The following is a 22,068-nucleotide window of genomic DNA, read 5'->3' on the forward strand; positions in this document are numbered from 1 at the left end:
GCAGGGAGGCGGGAGTCTAACGTGGATAGGGGGCACAAATCAAATCAAAATATTTACTATTCGAATTATTTCCATTTTGAACAATACATTTTCAGAGGGTTCTTTATCAGATTTTCTGGCCATTATCACACGCAAGCATGAACGGAAAGGAAACGAGGTTTTGCACGGGATGCTGGAGGCTACTGATGCTGTCAAACATTCTGATTCCCCTCTTTGTACATGGTAAGAAATCATATACTTTTTTACTCACAAGAAAGCATGGGTTGTCTCTTTGTTTTCCCACGGATGTGTATGATAGGCTGACCACCGTGAAACCAGTGACAAAACACACTTGCACAGAGAGTCAGTCCAACAAAGGGGGCCAGTGAGTCTTCTATTGTAGGCTAGAGCCGACTGGTCATGCACTCATCTCAGAATAGTGTCATTGAGCACTGCACCATTGGCTATCTTTGCCCAGGACGCAAACTAATATGTTATTTGGATTATGAGATGACATCCTGGATGGGATATTGTCGGGCAATGGGTCAATTCCAAAGAGAGGCAATTGCATGCAAGTTGTAGTGGTCGTATTGGTTTTTGGAGAGCCGGATGGCACAATTGCCTTTCAGCAATGACCCACTCTCTGTATCGGTTTTACGGGGTAATAGTGGCGAGCCGATGCACTAAGATGCTCCCCTAGGCTGCTGCTGTCACTATGGCAATGATGGAGCCAGGCGACACAAAGGCAGGATTACGGTCGGGGTCCCTGTTGCATTATTCATCAACCAATCTGAACAGACATTCTGATACAGCGCTCCTTGGCTTTTATAGACAACATGAAAGACACTGAAAACTCTCTTTCCTCATTGTCTCGTGCGGAATCACAGCACTTCTTACATTTTAATAATGTCGTTGGCTATGAATAGGCCAGGGATAGAATCAATGTGACATCATGGGGATATAGGCTACCTAATCTAGTCGATTCATTTTATTTCAATGTCCCTACTTGGTCGACATTACCATTATATGTTATGTTTGACCACTTCTGCTTGGATGGGACGATGATGTCCAATGGTTGTGAATTGGAACCTACTTACAGGCAATGTAGTCAACCGAAGGATGGGATGTTAGGCTATATTTATTTCTCCATATGTCAGTAAAAAAAACGTCTGTGTAGCCTCTGGAGACTGGAATCTCCTTAGCGCGTCGCTGGTCCGGGTTGGTGAGCTATTGTCCAACCGGCAAAAAGATCCGTTTATGCCCATCACCGCCCAGCAACAGGGCACTGAAGACGGTACCGATGCGCCAAGACATGCTCAAACAATGTCAAAATGCCCTGATTAAATGGGTGGATATATAATAGAACATCAGCTATGCCAATAATATAAAATCATAGCTGCAGGAAAGTAGGGTGCTGAGGGTGCTGCAGCAAAATAAAATAATAATAATAATAATAAATGGTTCCACAAAATTAGAAAATAAATGGTTCCATGTCTGGGCATCTCTTCTTGACGCCATTTTCAGTCTTCCATAGTGAAGTGAAGAGATGGTTAGGGGATAGTAATGAGGGATGTATAGGCATCCCCCCTCCCCCACTCAGAATGATGGCTGTTTGAGCGGGTTTGATGGGTGATGGAGGGGGTAATGGTAGTCAAGGCTCAGCCACATTCCAGGATTTATGTCCCTGGGGCCGGCATGGTGATGGACTCTGGGAATGATGGACTCTGGGAAGGTCGGCCTTCCCGCCCCGCCCGCCCGCCTGCCTCTCTCTCCTGCCTGCCTCTCCCTTGTTTCCTCTGCTCTCCTCTGGCCAGCTGACACACATCTGCCACAGACAGATTATCTTTGAAGCGCAGTGTGTTAATCTTCAAGCCAATCCCCCCAGCCTTTTTATAGCAGTTTAGGAAATAGCACACATTTTGAGCATCATAACAGTCATTTAAAAATCAATTTAAAGTAAATTTGAGAAATAGTGCACATCTCTCTCTCTCTCTCTCTCTCTCTCTCTCTCTCTCTCTCTCTCTCTCTCTCTCTCTCCTCTCTCTCTCTCTCTCTCTCTCTCTCTCTCTCTCTCTCTCTCTCTCTCTCTCTCTCTCTCTCTCTCTCTCTCTCTCTCTCTCTCTCTCTCTCTCTCTCTCTCTCTCTCTCTCTCTCTCTCTCTCTCTCTCTCTCTCTCTCTCTGTGTTCTGTATGATGCCACTGTGGTATGTGCTCTGTGAATTGGCAATTGTGACCCAGGTCAGATATGCCACATGCTAAAACAGCCTACCTATATATCCTTCATAAATTGGTCTGCTCATTAGAAAACACCTGCCAATGGGTGTAGTCCCAACCCTCCTTACTCTAATCCCAGTATTATACATTACTCATTTCACATTATTCATACAATGAGGTTTGTTCACTGCTAGGTTGGACACTTAACCAATGGAGAGCTGAAATCATTAGAACCTTGGGTGGACGACCTCAACCCTGAGCACCTCACATGCTGCTTGGTAGAATCTCTGCACTCCATCTCCCTCCATCTCAAACAATGGCTTGCTCAGCGCAAAGACGCCTCTGCATGTGTAACATGAAACCCGTTTTAGGCACACCCTCCTTCCCAAGCAGCTATAGCTGTTCCTTCAGGGGGATTGTGCGGTGACTTTGCATCTCATCATCAGAGGAGAAGCATGGGGAGAAGCAGAAAAGAAGACCAAATAGTGTTATCCCGTTCTCTCTGTCCTACCACCTGCACCCCCCTGCTCCAAGGTTCTGCCTGCAGTTGCCAACAGGGACCATTAACATAGGTGTCAGTTGGCTTGACCTGGCCAGCTGTTTAAAAGTGTATGTGAGCATTCCCAAAGGTTGTGATAATGTTAAGAATAAGTGTGTATCCTTGTGTTCTTGCATGTTCTAGTAGTATGTGTGTGTCAGCAAGTTCATATCTGTTCACGCGCCTCCTAGTGTGTCAGCGCACATCTTGTCTCGACAAAGCGAACCGCGCTCTGCAATGAGAGCGGAGCGTATTACATCACCGAGACGGCTTCTATAGTTGAACCCTGTCCTATTAGCATGAATTTTTCTATCTCTCCCTGTCAAAGAGGTGGTCCTCTGTAGCTCAGTTGGTAGAGCATTGGCGCTTGCAACACAAGGATAGTGGATCCAATTCCCTGGACCACCCATATGTAAAATGTATGCATGACTGTAAGTCACTTTGGATAAAAGCGTCTGCTAAATGGCATATATTATTATTATTATTATTATATATTAATAAAGAAATCCACCACACCACCACATTCAGCTAAACAAGCCCAAGAAAGAACAAAAGAACAAATAAGAAAAATAGATAATAAGCTTACTGATGGCTGGATTAATGTGGTCTGTGTGATGCCTTCCAAAGCTGGGAGTTTATAGAATCCTTGATTTTTAATTAGGCTAATCACTTAAACCAGTGGTTCCCAACCTTTTCCGCTTACTGTATACCACCAACTGAATTTTGCTCTGCCTAGAGTACCCCTGTGGTAACCTCTCATGTGCATTTCACCAGTAAGACTATGGTATCATGAGTCTTCTCAAGTAGCCCTGTGGATAGGCCAAGTACCCCAGGGGTCCTAGTACCTCTGCTTTAAACCAATCAGGGGAAAAGCAGGAAGATAAAGGAGTAGTGTATGGAGTATGGACACCGGAGGGACATGCTTAGAGAGGACAGGATCCCTGTTCTGCATTTTGATAACACACATGCACACACACAACCAGGCACACACAACCAGACACACACACACAACCAGGCACACACACAACCAGGCACACACAAATAGCAAGTGTTATGTAAACCACACACCTGCACACACGCCCTTTGTTCTTACGCAATGAATATTTATGTCTGAAAATGTGAGTATTAGCATTTTGTCCTTGTTGTGTGTGAGTGCATGTACGTTGTGCGTGTGCGTGTACGTGCTAGTGCATGCGCGTGTTTGTGTGCTAGTGCATGATGCAGATCTGTTAGGTTAGCAACGCTGCATCAATTCTCTCTCTGCACAGTGAGTGCAAGACTGTTGCCATGGCAACCCATCCCTCCTCCAGCCTGCCACCTGTTGAGCACAGAAATGAAAGGCTTTATGTGATGGAGGGAGGAAGGGATAGAGAGAGAGATGGAGAGAGTGGCAGAGTGATCGCTGGAAATCAATGCAGGGGTATTCAATTAAGGCTCAATGCAGACCCATGCATTTACACTTTCATAGATATTAATGAGTTGTATTGAGTAAACAGAAAAAGGTTAATGCATTATTCATAATGGTTATATAGTGTGTGTGTGAGTGTGTTATATGCGCGCACGTGTGTGTGTATGTGCGTGTCTACATATAGTATGGAGGTCCTCTCTTGAGGATTGTTTAGAGGAGCTCACTGTAAACTCAATGGAAACGAGTGATCAGTCAGACTCACTTTCTCACACACAACCTCATCATCCTTTTCACTTGACCATCATCCTTTGCTGTTTATCTCTCTCTCTCTCATGCGCTCCTAACTGCCATTCCGTCTACTCATCTTTTCCACTACACCATCCTCCTATCTTACACTCGCTCACTCTTGGCAACTCCATACTCTCTCTCGCTTACTCTCCAAGTGCCTCCCTCCACTCTATCTTTCAATTTCTCTCTCAACTGCTTTCTCTCTTTCTCTCCCTCTCTTTCCCAGAGATATAAACAGAGATATTTATTTGCAGCTACAGCCAGCAGGGCTGTACTTTATCTCACTGCTCTGGCCACCCTGACCTCTGAACCTTCACCCCTATATCCTTCTGTCTGGGTCAGCATACACTGTCTGCGAGCTTAAATCTGTCACACCCAATCACTGTCCTCTTTATTGTCTGTCATAGCCAATCACAATCCCCCGTTTCATTTGGTGGTAGGCAGCGCATCCCAACTAACCAGGAAACAAAAGGCCCGGCAGCTAGCCAACACCAACCCTGTTAACATCGCCCCTGGCAACGCCAAATACCTCTCATTACCGCCACCCACGCCCTCCACCACAGGGGCTGGAACCTACCCCAACCCCCCCCCCCATACACCTCAAAATACCCTTTAAGGGGTGAGGGGGTTCCTTATGTAACACTGTCGAACTGTTACGTCTGAAAGCACAAAGACCACTTTATCCCCTCCCCACCATCCCAGGCCGCCACACACTGCTCTCCGACAGCCCTTGGCCGGGGGTCCGCTGTGGCCCCTGTGAGCCTCATTTCATCTGGGCCAGGGGGACAATCAGCGGTGGAGGCCAGGGACAGTGAGGAGACCACATCTAAACAGGGATCTGTCCCTACCCTGGCAATGCCCATTCAGGCCATTGTGGCATCATGCCAGGCTGCCACCCTGCTGGACCTGTGGATCTAATGTCCATTTTATTGGGCATCCCGCATACCACAGCCTTGTTAACAGGCTCTGTGTCATAGTGGGCACAGTGTAGCTTGTTGGCTGGGATTGGGTTGGTGTTCAGGATGTTGGTTACTCATACTGAATAGGTAAGTAACCTACCTCTATCTCACGCAAGTCTCCCTTTGATATCAATCCATGATTTACACAAACGTTTTGCATCTGTAGGCCTACCTCAAGTTAGGCTTTAAATTACATTGCATTTTTCGGCTTAGTTATTCTACCTCAAATAACCTTCTTTAGATAATTCATGCAGGTTTTCTATTCTCTGATCTTCTAAAACTTTGCTTGATCACAAACAGTCACAAACTGCTTGTTCTCAAACGCAATATGAAGTATTTTTAGACTGGTATTAATAGTCTTGCCTTGCAACTGGATAAATCAAATCAGTGTCTTCACATTGTTTAAAGAGAATTAAACTGCTATTTGTCTCTGGTGTTTACAAGTCTTTCAATGGAAACCTCAACTCAAGTAACTCCAAGAATGGCGTAAGTGCCTTCATGTGTTCTAGTTTGACTTCAGAAACAGCCGCACATATACGGGCAGGCCCACTCTCCCTGCATGTGAGCAGAAGTCTCTATGACTAAACCTAAAAGGATCACTTCAGTTATCCTTATTGAATCAAAAGCCATTATTTGTCCCTTGGTCAAGTGATGAGGAGCTATGTGGACCAGTGGGAGATATGCTGTTTACAGTGGTTCTCTATCTATGGGTCCTGGTTAGGGTTGCAAAATTCTGTGAACTTTCAAAAAATGCACTGGTTTTCCCGAAATCCCAGTTGGAGGATTCCCGGAATCCGGAAACCTCCAACCAGGATTTCTGAAAGACCAGGGAATTTATTAAAAGTTCACTGAATTTTACAACCCTAGTCCTTGCCGGTGGTGCCCAACAAAATCAAAAGGCTCCTTGTTAATCCAATTAGGCTAACAAGACTCTATGTGAGGATACATTTTTAATTGAAACTCACTTCAGAGAAGCAGCAAAGCTCCCTGGCAGACAGGCACACTGCTGCCTCCAATAGGATGGCTCTTCAAGAGCACTGCTGGTGTCCTCCCTAGAGAGAGAGAGACAGACAGAGAGAGAAACGGAAGGGGTTGAGAGAGAGAGAGTGTGTGTGTCTACGTAGATGAGTGATTAATAACCTTTCCTGCAGTCAAATTACCAAATCGCCCTCTAGTGGCCTCATGGGTGGAATGTTATTCATATTTTTCATAATTTCATAATTAATTGACATTATTTTAAAAAACCTGCAGAAAATCCGGTGTTTCTATGTCAAACGGTTTTGTTATATTTCAGTCTTCTGTGATGTATATAAAGTGTTATATTGGTATGCAAACTCAAATGTAATACATTTCAACTCTATATCTGACATGGTACAGGTGTCTTCTTTTCTTTAAGCCCATAACCATGTGTGTGAGGTGTATACTTTTGTTTCCTGGCAAAATGTAGATTTCCACCTAAATAGACATACCCAAAAGTAACTGCTATTCATGTGTAATTACATGATTCTGACATGCAAAAACCTGGTATATTTAGAAAGAACACATCTGGGAGATTATGAGGAAATTATCAGAAAATAGATAGGAGTTACATAGTTCAGAATACACAAGATCAAAATAACACACACCATAAGTATTTTTTTATTTTGAAAGTCATCTTTCATTGACAAGCTATAAGTGAATTATTGATGACTAGAGCTTAAACACATCAGATGGCTTCCACAACATGTGAACAATGTCAGAAAAAATTATGGGATTGATAGAACTAACAATTAGAAATGGCCAGATGTTTTAGTAAGTGGTGTCAGGTGTGGTCACGGGAGGTTTCCAAGTTTCTGAGCCAGGTAGCAATAGTTTGCATTACGCATAAAAGGTTCTAGGCCTTGCTTTGTCCCACCCAGGTCAACTGCATATCCCTGGAAAGTTTATCTCATTGGCTAAAAGACTGTCAAGGTGACAGTAGCCAATCCCCTGTGTAATGGATGCCTACAGCGCGTAAGCAGGCAACATCATATTTTTGATGAGCAAAGATATAGTCACTCGGTGGACATTCAATGTTTCCATTAAGTCATACATGATCAGATAACATTGGCAATAGTCTAGATTTGTTCCTACCAACCTAAGGATTCATTTGATACCCCCCATGTAGCTATAGCTCAAACACAGACCAAATTGAAGCTTACCCTGTAAGATGTTTGCTGTTTGGTGAAAACGTTGTGTAAAATAAACATTTTGACTCTCGGGCTGGTGATCAATAACGGTAGGTCACAGGCAGACAAATAAGATATCCTCATGATCTGTGGAATCCCGGCTTTCGGTGTGTATCAACGTACTCCGTGTTGATTTAGTTTATGCTTCACAACACTAACCAGAATGTAGGTAGCAGCCATATTTAAATTAGGTCATCGGCTCGGCCTGCCCTTATAAATATGTATGCCCATATATGGTAGTAAGTCACACCAAAGATTTGAAGGCACCGATCAATAGCCAAGATACTCAGTTTTCCGCAGACACCCTGCATTTGCAGATAGGGGCTACCGTTCTCATACCAGACTGAATTGAATAAAACAAATCTAATAGGGTCCCCCAAATATGGGGACATTACATTTAAGAGGTTTAAGACTACCAAGAAACACTCTGTGTGACCCTGATTTAGCCCACTGCAGTAAAAGGTTTAAGAAGCCTTTGAAGATGATTTATTTTTATCTTGAAGTAATCGCTTGAAGATTCTAGTTTTGGACAGCCTATGATTCTCCATGATATGACATTGCTTATATAATGATTATATGACCTTTTAGAAGAGAGAACCACATGTATGGGATGTTTTACTTGATGAAAGAGTTGAACTCCTGTATTCCTGACATCATAACCCTAACAAACCCGACATCCATGAAATCTAGACATTAATACTGCACATAAATGACAGTCGTGCATCACAATACAATTTCTAAGGCTGTTAGCCCACTATACTGATATAGTTGTTGATGGTGAAAACAACAGGAAACCAAGACTTAGCCAAGGTTACTGTTTGGCCATTTTGCCAGAAACAATGAGACAGACCTTGTCTTTGGAACGTTACTTTCTCTCTCTGTTTGCTTTCCAAACATACAACTATAAAAGACACAAAGTGAATGAGTGGTTGTTAGAGCTGAACAAACACAGAAGTGTGACTAAAGTGTCTCTTTACCGTCGAAGGGAGCTGTCTGTTGAGTAGCCTTCTCCCCTGGGGACTACTCACACAGAGTTAGCTAGCCTGTTCTGTTCCCTGTAGAGTCCATCACTTAATGAGGGAATGCCTGTGTGTGTGTGTGTGTGTGTTTGTGTGTTTGTGTGTGGGTGTGTGTGTCCGTGCGTCTCTGTGTGAGTAGCAGAATTGAGTGTATCTGGTGGATGGATGGATTAACTCAAAATTCACCCTCATTTCAAAAGCCTCTGTTTCTCTGACTACAGCAGAAATAAGCCCAGGATTCCACCTGGCAGCTACCATAATACTAATGTGACGGCACCCATTAACAACCTTTATCTGCTTAGTAATGTAATACTCTATAGGCCTACTGTATATTTCTTACAAATAATGCTAGTATAATAGCAACTGGTTTTGTTGAAGTTTTGTGAGTTATTTGGTTGTCATGCACCACTTTTAATGAAGAAATAGTTATATTGTTTCATATGAGCTATTGGTTTGTGTGGGTGTGAATGTTTTTCTTGGACACCACGCTAAAACCTAGACATCACGTCACAAATGGCATAGCGCTTATTAAATATGATGATGGCATTTCTGTGAAAGAAAACATGTTGGTGTCTCTTACTGACAAGTAAGTCCAACACTCTTTCACTGAACTACATGTTTGTCTGGTTAAAGTAATGTGTCTCAATGTGTTTCTCTCAGCGCTGCTCTCTTTGAGACTGCAGGGTGAAGATGGCATATGACCATCTCCCCTCCAGATCACTCCACCCCCCACAGGGAGCCCCGGAGACCCTAAACCCCAAACCCCAAACCATAATCCCTAATCCCAGCTCCTTGCCATTCAAGTACATTAGTAAATTATTACACTTAATCCATGGGGTTCACCAAAGCTGCTTTAGGGGAGGAATAAGGAGTTACACTTGGCTGAAGTAATTGACCAGTGGATAACTATATGGCCAGTCCATCTTGGTTTAATTTGTTTAGCATTTTAGCCTCAGGGTAAATGCTGGACTGCTGAGCCAGCATGGGAGACAGATCCCGCCCAATGACTAGGGAATTGAGTCACGATATGTTCAGTCATTCACTGGCATAGTTGACACAACTCGTGTGTGGATTCTGGGCTGAAGCCTCAATGCATGTTTGTTTACTACAGATGTAGGATGTTAATTAATTTTGTTGCTGAGAATCGCAGGAAATGCAGGAAATGCAAACTTGTAGTGTATCCGATGTTTAAAAAGGCTTCTAAAGTTTGTAATTTCCACTTAAAAAATGTCAGACTTCACTTGCCTTAACAAAAAATGTATCAACCCCTACAAAATAATGTCCATTCATTATAATGCACATAATAATTCACATTTCTTGTTGCTGCAGGATTATTTTCATGCCGTAGCAAACTGGCTCAAATTAAGATCCTACATCTGTATCTCTGCCGCTTATAGTCAAGTCCTGTGTCTGTGTTTTGTATTATGAATGACATTTAGTGGACAGATTGATAAAAGGATATTGACTCATGGCTGTGTGTGGTTATGAGACCTGACCCCTGACAACATTGTTTTCTGTATGTTTGTAGTGAACACTCTGGGGGCCAATGTCACTGAGTTGGACACCATAGCCAACGTGACATCCCTGCCCAGTAAGGTCGAGGAAGCGGCCAAAGTGAATGATGTTGTTATCGAGGTGACCGGGGTCAGCAGCTCATTCAGCCCCGTCGTCACGGTGACCCAGAAGGTCGGTCGCATTCCCCGCTCCGAAGAGGAGCAGGGCAGCGGCATGCTGGGAGAAGGGGTGTTGCCAGCCGAGGAGGAGGTGGTAACCCCGCCCAGGATCAGCCCCGACTCAGCAGAGACAGAGCTCCTGCTGCCTAGCAACCCCCGTGGCACGGAGGAGGAAGTTGATGAAGAGGAGCACACAGACCCACCATGGCTCAACGGCGAAGACAACGTCTTCGGAATAGCCAATCTGGCCACCACCACTGCCCCGCCCCCCGCCGCCGCTAACCCCTCCCGCCCAGATGTCCTCACCGTGGACTTCTTCGACCCTGCCTCTCGTGGCCGCGGCCTGGACCTGGCCCCACCCTCTCCCTCCTCATTGGCCCACGAGCTCCAGGGTGGTGACCCCACTTCCTGGGCCATGCCAGACAACTATGACTACCTCACGCCGTACGAGGACGGTACGTCGCCCACCCCTGACGAGTACTCCTACAGCACCCCTACTGATACTCTGGATGGGGATGACGACTTGAGGCTAACTGCTGCGCCTCCATCTCGCTCCAGGACCAGGGCTCCCCCAGGTTCCGGCTCCTTCACCCCAGACAAGAGGCTTCCCAGTGGGGGTGCTGCTGCTGCTCCAGAGGGCCCTGCGGCCGCCCCTCCAGCATTACCAGTGGATGGCTCAGACGGGGCCGGTGGCTGCCGCCAGGGCTATGTGAAGCAGAATGGAACCTGCCGCTCCCCCTGTGACACCCTACCCAGCTACTGCTTCAACGGAGGCCAGTGCTACCTTCTGGAGGGGATGGGTGTCTTCTGCAGGTGAGAGATGGAATGAGCGCACTCACACACGCACACACGCACAAATACTCTGGCACACACAGCCATCATGCCCTTACATCATAGGCAAGGCATCCAGATGGAAGAAATCTAATTTACTAACATACCAGAGATAAACAACATGAAATTGAACCCAATCAAATCCATTATCTCTGTCTACATTACAATAACAGATATCTACACCCTTGACAATGTGTTTAGAAAGTATGAGCTAGCCTGATGAGTGAATGAGATGGAGGGTGGAAAACAGTTCCCCATCACATACAGAGAGAGAGAGAGAGAGAGAGAGAGAGAGAGAGAGAGAGAGAGAGAGAGAGAGAGAGAGAGAGAGAGAGAGAGAGAGAGAGAGAGAGAGAGAGAGAGAGAGAGAGACGGATAGAGAGAGAGAGAGAGAGAGGGAGCGAGAGAGAGAGAGAGAGAGAGAGAGAGAGAGAGAGAGAGAGAGAGAGAAGAGAGAGAGAGAGAGAGAAAACCATGTATGTCCATGTAAATGAAAAATTGACTCCCATATGAAGCAGCTCAGTGCTATAGACTAGAGAATATAAAGCAACACGTGTTCCTGGACGCTTTACAAGGATTTTTATGAGGAAACTTCCATTGTTTTGCCAGATCAATTTCAACCATTCGGTTGTAGTGTGGTAGTCACGCGACCCACAAGTGCACAATCAATCACAGACAGACAGACAGACAGACAGACAGACAGACAGACAGACAGACAGACAGACAGACAGACAGACAGACAGACAGACAGACAGACAGACAGACAGACAGACAGACAGACAGACAGACAGACAGACAGACAGACAGACAGACAGACAGACAGACAGACAGACAGACAGACAGACAGACAGACAGACAGACAGACAGACAGACAGACAGACAGACAGACAGACAGACAGACAGACAGACAGACAGACAGACAGACAGACAGACAGACAGACAGACAGACAGACAGACAGACAGACAGACAGACAGACAGACAGACAGACAGACAGACAGACAGACAGACAGACAGACAGACAGACAGACAGACAGACAGACAGACAGACAGACAGACAGACAGACAGACAGACAGACAGACAGACAGACAGACAGACAGACAGACAGACAGACAGACAGACAGACAGACAGACAGACAGACAGACAGACAGACAGACAGACAGACAGACAGACAGACAGACAGACAGACAGACAGACAGACAGACAGACAGACAGACAGACAGACAGACAGACAGACAGACAGACAGACAGACAGACAGACAGACAGACAGACAGACAGACAGACAGACAGACAGACAGACAGACAGACAGACAGACAGACAGACAGACAGACAGACAGACAGACAGACAGACAGACAGACAGACAGACAGACAGACAGACAGACAGACAGACAGACAGACAGACAGACAGACAGACAGACAGACAGACAGACAGACAGACAGACAGACAGACAGACAGACAGACAGACAGACAGACAGACAGACAGACAGACAGACAGACAGACAGACAGACAGACAGACAGACAGACAGACAGACAGACAGACAGACAGACAGACACACACACACACACACACACACACACACACACACACACACACACACACACACACACACACACACACACACACACACACACACACACACACACACACACACACACACACACACACACACACACACACACACACACACACACACACACACACACACACACACACACACACACACACACACACACACACACACACACACACACACACACACACACACACACACACACACACACACACACACACACACACACACACACACACACACACACACACACACACACACACACACACACACACACACACACACACACACACACACACACACACACACACACACACACACACACACACACACACACACACACACACACACACACACACACACACACACACACACACACACACACACACACACACACACACACACACACACACACACACACACACACACACACACACACACACACACACACACACACACACACACACACACACACACACACACACACACACACACACACACACACACACACACACACACACACACACACACACACACACACACACACACACACACACACACACACACACACACACACACACACACACACACACACACACACACACACACACACACACACACACACACACACACACACACATGCCCTAATTCTATTTCCATATTCTATTCTATTTTCTTGCCCTAATTCTATTTCCATATTTTAGCCATCATATGAGTATGGTCAACACTGGCCAAAGCTCCACAGCCTATCAGCGTCTCAACCACAGACAATGTATAATACCGTTTTGTGGTGAATTTTCTTAACTCTTAGTACAAAACTCCAAACTGGTAACACTTGTAAATCAGCAAGTCTTATATTCAAAACCTTTTATTGTGCATTTATTTTGTTTGGAGACTTTCACCACACAACCATTGATCCAAAATATACTGTACGTTTACTGTGAAATACCATGAGAACATTGATTTAATAATATAATAATAATATGCCATTTAGCAGACGCTTTTATCCAAAGCGACTTAGAGTCATGCGTGCATACATTTTTGTGTATGGGTGGTCCCGGGGATTGAACCCACTACCTTGGCGTTACAAGCGCCGTGCTCTACCAACTGAGCTACAGAGGACCACAATTTTAATCACCAAAACACAACACAATGATATCTTCTGAATTTAGTTATTTTAACAACCAGTTAATCGAATAGCAAAAAATGAAAGATACATGTTTCAAAATTGCCCTTTGAATGCAGTAAGCTACAGTACTTTACATTACATAATATTACACTGTTTTCACATTAGGCAATACACTGGCACTACCCATCAAAGTTGACCCACCAAAAATGGAAAATCTTATTTCCATAAATCCTATCCTATGTGTGATCATTGAAGACATCTTTCACAATCATTAATGCAAAAATATATTGTTCAGATGTCATTACAACATAGGTGTACTGTAATCAAATGAAAGAAATGAAATGAATGAAAGAAACATAATGTTTAGCAGGCACTAGCTTGCATCAAGCCTGTCTTGAGCATTTGGCCATAGGTTGTCATCGACATCACAGTAAATGTCCTCATTGTTCATGCACCTGGGGATTTTTTTTGGGGCATGACAAATCCAAGCCTGACATAGGTCTGGATTGATGTCATTGCATGCCTCATCCATAGCCTGGAGGAGGGTGACACGCTCATGGGGATGGCAATCATACACCTTCCACTTGTATTGTAATCATGTATTGTATTTTACAGTATTGTATTGTACGTATGTATTATAGTGGTCCTGTAAGTGGCTCAGTTACAGTATTAAGAGCTTGACACTAGCAACACCAGGGTGGTGGGTTTGAGTCCCACTGGGGTCATATACACCAGGGTGGTGGGTTTGAGTCCCACTGGGGTCACATACACCAGGGTGGTGGGTTTGAGTCCCACTGGGGTCACATACACCAGGGTGGTGGGTTTGAGTCCCACTGGGGTCACATACACCAGGGTGGTGGGTTTGAGTCCCACTGGGGTCATATACACCAGGGTGGTGGGTTTGAGTCCCACTGGGGTCACATACACCAGGGTGGTGGGTTTGAGTCCCACTGGGGTCACATACACCAGGGTGGTGGGTTTGAGTCCCACTGGGGTCACATACAAAAATGTCACTTTGGATAAAAACGCCTGCTTCGTAAATGGCATATATTACAGTATTACAGTACTGTATTGGCCAATGCAATTTTAGTAAAGCAAAATACCCCAGCAACTTCATTTTGGATATATGTTTACAGTATAGGGGATGCATTACATATAGTACATCTCTGATCTTGTCATTATCAGATTTTTTAAAACTTACTGTGAAGTAAAATCATAATAGTCGTAATAGTGCATTACAATATATATATCATACTTCACGTTTATACTTAACAAACATACATTTTCATTATGTAGTTCTCAAAATCTGTAGGAGACAAACCAGTTACGGTTAAGTGATTATCAATTAAGAGCGGTTGGATTAAGTAATAGTAAAATTTATTTTAACAAATTAGAGGAGAATCATATCAAAAGTAATGTGAGAATTGCATTGTGGAAGGCAATTACTTTATATGAACATGTATTGCAATGTGAAACATGTATTTCTAGATGAAACTGATTAAGGTTGGTCAAAAAGTGATTGTGTGATTTTGTGTGTTTTACAAGGTTCCCAATCCTGGTGCATTGATGCCAGGCCAACATATCTTTATAGAGGTCACCATGAGGAGAAAGTCTAAGCCAGGTTACATGAGTAGGAAAACCATGACATGTCATCATGTTAGGTTGAGGATTAATACGGTTACTGGGATGGATGGGGGAGGAGGTGCTGGTTGGTTAGTATGAGATGTTAGACAGACACATCCAGTGGTATTCTGGCTCAGCCACCAAACGAGTGGCATTGATTCATCCATTACATCAGGTAACATGGGATTTGAACTGAAACCTTCCCATTATGTAGATCGGGTTTCAGAAAGGGTTTCAAATCCTATGTCTGATTCAATTTCAGGAATTAGCTTGAGTTTAAATGGAATGGAGCACTAAAACCCTAGATGCCTAAACTGTTGAGGGGCACAGCTGTACCTCTGTCTAAGACCCCTCCTTCAACAACACCCCCTCCTCCTCAAACTCATCCAACCCATTGTTATAAAACCCTTCTGGCTGTGAGTAATAGAGCAAAGGCACATTATGCAGATCTATGCCAAGATCTTTATTTCCCTTAATCCTGTAACTCACTGAATGAACGAATCAGCAGGGAGAGATCAGAAATTAGCGAGCATCTGTGTGGATTAGCATGCAAATGTATGCGCGGTGGCTAGTCCCTGGTTGGCCATCACCTCCTGACTGGCGCTGATGGAGATGATGATGGCAATGAGAGCTGGCACAGATGTATCGAACAGACAGGGTCGCCATGCCAACGTGATTATGTTCACACAACAGGAGAGCTCACACAAATGTGTGTGTGCACATACACTCAAGTTGAGACACACACACATGCAGGTACGCATACACACGGACACACACACACACACACACACACGTTTTGTTTTTACTGTGACCCCAATAGAACCTCTCCCAACTCAAGGCCCTAATCATGACATAATGACCCTCTGTTCTCCTCCCCCTGCAGACACACAGTTTCTCATTAGTGTGTGGCTACACAGTTAAACTGTTCAGTGATCTTGACCCTGACCTCTTGACCCTGACAGTTTCCTGTGGCAGGTCAGCAGTAGGTAATCTCCCAGCAGGCCTAATGGCCAGAGATGAGGTGTGTGATTGAGATGGCAGATGCCCAATCTGTGCAGAGATTGGTCTTATCCTTTATACTGGTTTTAGTATCATTGGAGCCACGGTCCATATAATCCTCAATTACAATCATTGTAGGAACAGTTCATAGAGTAGGAAAGCCAAGAGCAATATCGCAAATCACTACCATAAAACTTAACTAGGATATTACAGCATTGTGGCGGCAGGTAGTCTAGTGGTTAAGAGTGTTGGGCCAGTAATTGAAAGATCGCTGGTTCGAATCCCTGCGCCGATTAGGTGAAAAGTCTGTAGATGTGCCCTTGAGCAAGGCACTTAACCCTAATTGCTCCTGTAAGTCAATCTGCATCTGATAAATGACTCAAATGTAAATGGTTATCACTACACTTTTAGAAGACAAGGTCTTTGGTGGGCTTAAAGAGATCATAGTAAACAGTAAACAATGCACTAAGTACATTGATTTTGATGTCTGTGAGACCTCCATATTAGATGACACTGTCCCTCGAGACTGTTGGACTGAGTCAGTGAAGATCTGTGTGACACTGAGGGACAGTCCAAGTTCTGTCTGAGGTTGGGCTAAGAGGCAATATGGGTCAGTGGAGCTATGGCACAATTTTAGCCCAGTTTGTGTGTGTGTGTGTGTGTGTGTGTGTGTGTAATGGTGAACTGAGGCTGATTCATACACCAGCCCAATTGAATTACAGTGGGATGAGTGCAAAGGGCTCTGCCCTCTGTTATAACACACTCCTACAAGTAGTTGGTTGTGTCTGTCCTCCATATCCCTTTCTGGGGTTTACCGACAAAGCCATGTCCTGCTGTGTATGTGTGTATTGTAAGTGTTTGCATACTACATGTGTGTGTGCATCTGTGCGTTGGTTTGGATATGGTTAGTAAGACTAGTTTAAAAAGAACAGTCTGTAACAGTCATGAAGTGGCTAATTTGAATGTTTGATCTACCTAACGTTATCAATAGATTACCTCTCTCTACTATCCGAACTGACATGGCCTGAGAGCGCTAACATCTTTAATAATTTCCCCCAAAGCTGGAGGACTGAGGACAACACTCTGTAAAATGGAGTGTAGGAGGGAAAGAGAGCGAGATGGATGGAGATAGACATGGCAAAGAAAAAGAGAGAGTAGGAGGGACAGAGAGAGAAAATGAGTCCTGCCTGCCAGTATGGAAACACATCAGGGCGAGCCAGGTTGAATTAACTGTGAGCATGTGTGTGTGTACAGTCATAGCTTTGTGTGTGTGTGTGTTAGTGTGTGTATATGTGCATGTGTGTGTGTGTGTCCCTGCAGCTTGAGATAATTAAGAAGAGGTATTACCACCAGGAGTCCCATGTAGTCATGGCAATTTAGGATTTCTGGTCACTTTATGAAAAGCACACACACAAATAAACATACATGTGCATGCACACACTCCTTCTCCTCTAGGATTATGGCTATATTAAGACCCCCTCCACAAATCAGCAGAAGTAAGAGAGCACAGGGTCATTCAAGAGGTCAAGAGGTCAGACACAGGAGATGAAGATCTAGTTAGAGGGCTCAGATCAGGGAACACACACACACATGTGCAAACACACAGACCCAAACACACAGACCCACACAAACACGGACACAGTAAGGTAGTCCAATGTATCCGATGAGCCATTCCGTGGCAGTAGAGTCTGGTTTGTTGATTTGTGTTACACACACACACACACACACACACACACACACACACACACACACACACACACACACAGCGGAGAAGAACTTAAGCAGCACTATTGACTATGCTATGGTCATACCTTGGTGCTATTTATTGTAAAGTGTATGATGCTAGTACCTTCATTGGATTATCTGTCTGTTAAATGGAACATGGGGCAGGCGTACTACATGTACAGTACCAGTCAAAGGTTTGGACACACCTACTCATTCAAGGGTTTTTCTTTATTTTTACTATTTTCTACATTGTAGAAAAATAGTGAAGACATCAAAACTATGAAATAACACATATGGAATCATGTAGTAACCAAAAAAGGGTTAAACAAATCAAAATATATTTTATATTTCCGATTCTTCAAATTAGCCACCTTTTGCCTTGATGACAGCTTTGCACACTCTTGGCATTCTCTCAACCAGCTTCATGAGGTAGTCACCTGGAATGCATTTCAATTAACAGCTGTGCCTTGTTAAAAGTTAATTTGTGGAATTTCTTTCCTTCTTAATGCATTTGAGCAAATCAGTTGTGTTGTGACAAGTAGAGGTGGTATAAAGAAGATAGCCCTATTATGTAAAAGACCAAGTCCATATTATGGCAAGAATAGCTCAAATAAGCAAAGAGAAACGACAGTCCATCATTACTTTAAGACATGGAGGTCAGTCAATCCGGAAAAGTTCAAGAACTTCGAAAGTTTCTTAAACTGCAATTGCCAAAACCATCTAGCGCTATGATGAAACTGGCTCTCATGAGGACCGCCACAGGAAAGGAAGACCCAGAGTTACCTCTGCTGCAGAGGACAAGTTCACTAGAGTTAATTGCTACCTCAGATTGCAGCCCAAATAAAGAGTAGGTGAACGGATGATCTCTGCATGTGTGGTTCCCACTGTGAAGCATGGAGGAGGAAGTGTGATGGTGCTTTGCTGGTGACACTGTCTGTGATTTATTTAGAATTCAAGGCACACTTAACCTGCATGGCTACCACAGCATTCTGCAGCGATACTCTATGCCATCTGGTTTGCGCTTAGTGGGACTGTCATTTGTTTTCCAACAGGACAATGACCCAAAACATACATCCAGGCTGTGTAAGGGCTATTTGACCAAGGAGAGTGATGGAGCACTGCATCAGATGACCTGGCCTCCACAATCCCCCGACCTCAACCCAATTGAGATGGTTTGGGATGAGTTTGACCGCAGAGTGAAGGAAAAGCAGCCAACAAGTGCTCAGCATATGTGGGAACTCCTTCAAGACTGTTGGAAAAACATTCCTCATGAAGCTGGTTAAGAGAATGCCAAGAGTGGCACCGTCATAGGATGCCACCTTTCCAACAAGTCAGTTTGTCAAATTTCTGCCCTGCTAGAGCTGCCCCGGTCAATTGTAAGTGCTGTTATTGTGAAGTGGAAACGTCTAGGAGCAACAACGGCTCAGCCGCAAAGTGGTAGGCCACACAAGCTCACAGAACGGGACCGCTGAAGTGCGTAGCGCGTAACAATTGTCTGTCCTCGGTTGCAACACTCACTACCGAGTTCCAAATTGCTTCTGGAAGGAGCTTCATGAAATGGGTTTCAATGGCCAAGCAGCCACACACGAGCCTAAGATCACCATGTGCAATGCCAAGCGTCGGCTGGAGTGGTGTAAAGCTCGCCACCATTGGACTCTGGAGCAGTGGAAACGCATTCTCTGGAGTGATGAATCACGCTTCACCATCTGGCAGTCTGACGGATGAATCTGGGTTTGGCGGATGCCAGGAGAACGCTACCTGCCCCAATGCATAGTGCCAACTGTAGAGTTTGGTGGAGGAAGAATAATGGTGTGGGGCTGTTTTTCATGGTTCGGGAAAGGCCCCTTAGTTCCAGTGAAGGGACTTTTCTGTGCTTCCAACTTTGTGGCAACAGTTTGGGGAAGGCCCTTTCCTGTTTCAGCATGACAATGCCCCCATGCACAAAGAAAGGTCCATACAGAAATGGTTTGTCGAGGCCTCCCGAGTGGCGCAGCGGTCTAAGGCACTGCATCACAGTGCTTGAGGCGTCACTACAGACCCTGGTTTGATGCCATGCTGTGTCACAACCGGCCGTGACCGGGAGTCCCATAGGGCGGTGCACAATTGGCCAAGCGTCGTCCGGGTTAGGGGAGGGTTTGGCCGGGGGGGCTTTACTTGGCTCATCGCGGGACTCCTTGTGGCGGGCCGGGCGCCTGCAGGCTGACTTCGGTCATCAGCTGAACGGTGTTTCCTCCGACACATTGGTGCAGCTGGCTTCCAAGTTAAGCGGGCGGGTGTTAAGATGCGTGGTTTGGCGTGTCATGTTTCGGAGGATGCATGACTCGACCTTCGCCTCTCCCGAGCCCGTTAAGGAGTTGCAGCGATGAGACCAGATTGTAATTGGATCGCAATTGGATATCACGAAATTGAGGAGAAAAAGGGGGTAAAAAAATTAAATAATGGTTTGTCGAGATCGGTGTGGAAGAACTTGACTGGCCTGCACAGAGCCTTCACCTCAACCCCATCGAACACCTTTGGGATGAATTGGAACGCCGACTGCGAGCCAGGCCTAATCGCCCAACATCACTAATGCTCTTGCAGCTGAATAGAAGCAAGTCGCCGCAGCAATGTTCCAACATCTAGTGGAAAGCCTTGCCAGAAGAGTGGAGGCTGTTATAGCAGCAAAGGGCGGATCAACTCCGTAATAATGCCCATGATTTTGGAATGAGATGTTCGACGAGCAGGTGTCCACATACTTTTGGTCATGTTGTGTATATTATGACACCTACAAAAGAGTGTCAAAACCCACATTTATTCAAATGTGTTTTTCCCTGCCAAGAAGTTTCCTTTCGTTTGAAAGTTTGTTTCTTAAATCCATTGTTGTTGTTGTAATGATTTCATTACAGTCATGTTTTTTTATCATCTTATTTTTAAGAACTTGTAGAAAATCCACTTTATCATGCTGTCAAGAGACATTATGACCATCCTGCGTCACTTTACTTGGACTAAGAAAATACACTTTATGACAATGTCATGAAGCATTATGACTATACTGTGTCACTTTACTTGGACTAAGAATTATAACCATCAGAATCATGTTGCCAGAAAGGCCTATCACGTACATGCCCTTATGTCAGTCATCAGTCAAAAAGAGGGTGTATTTTCCTGCTCCTGAAATCTACTCCTGCATTCATCCCAGTCATTAGCAACAGAGTATTGGGGTAGGTGCATGTCTGACATCAATGTGTGCGCAATTACAATGACACTTTAATATGGCCAATTTCAGATAATCTTATGTAACAAAAAAATACTGTCGACAAGTCGGCTATAGTGTAATGGAGCGAGTTTTGACACTCTTATGTAGGTGTCATAACCAGCCATAAAATAACGCAATATATGACACAACAGGTCTAAATATATTTGTCATGACAGTGTTACGACCATATTATGACAGGTTAGGACAAGTTATGTCAGCTGTTATGACATGGTTATGACCGTGTCATAACGGGTTATGACGCTAGGTGTCAAGTAAAGCGTTACTTAGTAGGGTAATGGGGTTTGTATTGCCAGAGGTGGCATATGGGTGATAGTTTGACTGATTTGTTTCCTCTACCGATAACATTTTCCAGATCATGGTGCCACCCACCTAATGACTTCCCACACCTTAATTTCCCAATTAAATTAGTTTCAATGGATTATTTTAGTATCTCTTTGGGGGCTGACTAGGCTGGGACTCTAGTTGTAAAACATGGGGAAGCACTGATCAATGTTGTGACAGTCACACTGGGCTCTGATTAACGTTGCTGATCCTCCCCTCCATTACCCTTGTATTATCCCTCGTCCTCCTTCCCTTTGTACAGTACCCCCCACTAACCTGCTCCCATCCCATCCCCCTTTCCTTCCTATCCCCCATTTACCCTC

At 44.7% G+C, this 22,068-nt stretch overlaps 1 protein-coding gene across 1 annotated transcript in view; it reads left to right on the forward strand.

The window, feature by feature from the left end:
* Positions 1–137: 137 nt before the first annotated feature.
* Positions 138–22,068, forward strand: part of LOC311139969 (uncharacterized protein) — a gene marked incomplete at both ends in the record, with an annotated part of 25,056 nt that continues 3,125 nt past the window's right edge. Inside the window, 3 exons of the mRNA XM_084174957.1 lie at positions 138–222; positions 10,141–11,098; positions 16,407–16,419. Of these exons, the coding sequence (XP_084031083.1) occupies positions 138–222; positions 10,141–11,098; positions 16,407–16,419 (1,056 nt within the window). The remainder of the gene's footprint in view (positions 223–10,140; positions 11,099–16,406; positions 16,420–22,068) is intronic.

The sequence above is a fragment of the Coregonus lavaretus genome, assembly GCF_964263955.1.
Source record: "Coregonus lavaretus genome assembly, chromosome: 13".
NCBI lineage: Eukaryota > Metazoa > Chordata > Actinopteri > Salmoniformes > Salmonidae > Coregonus > Coregonus lavaretus.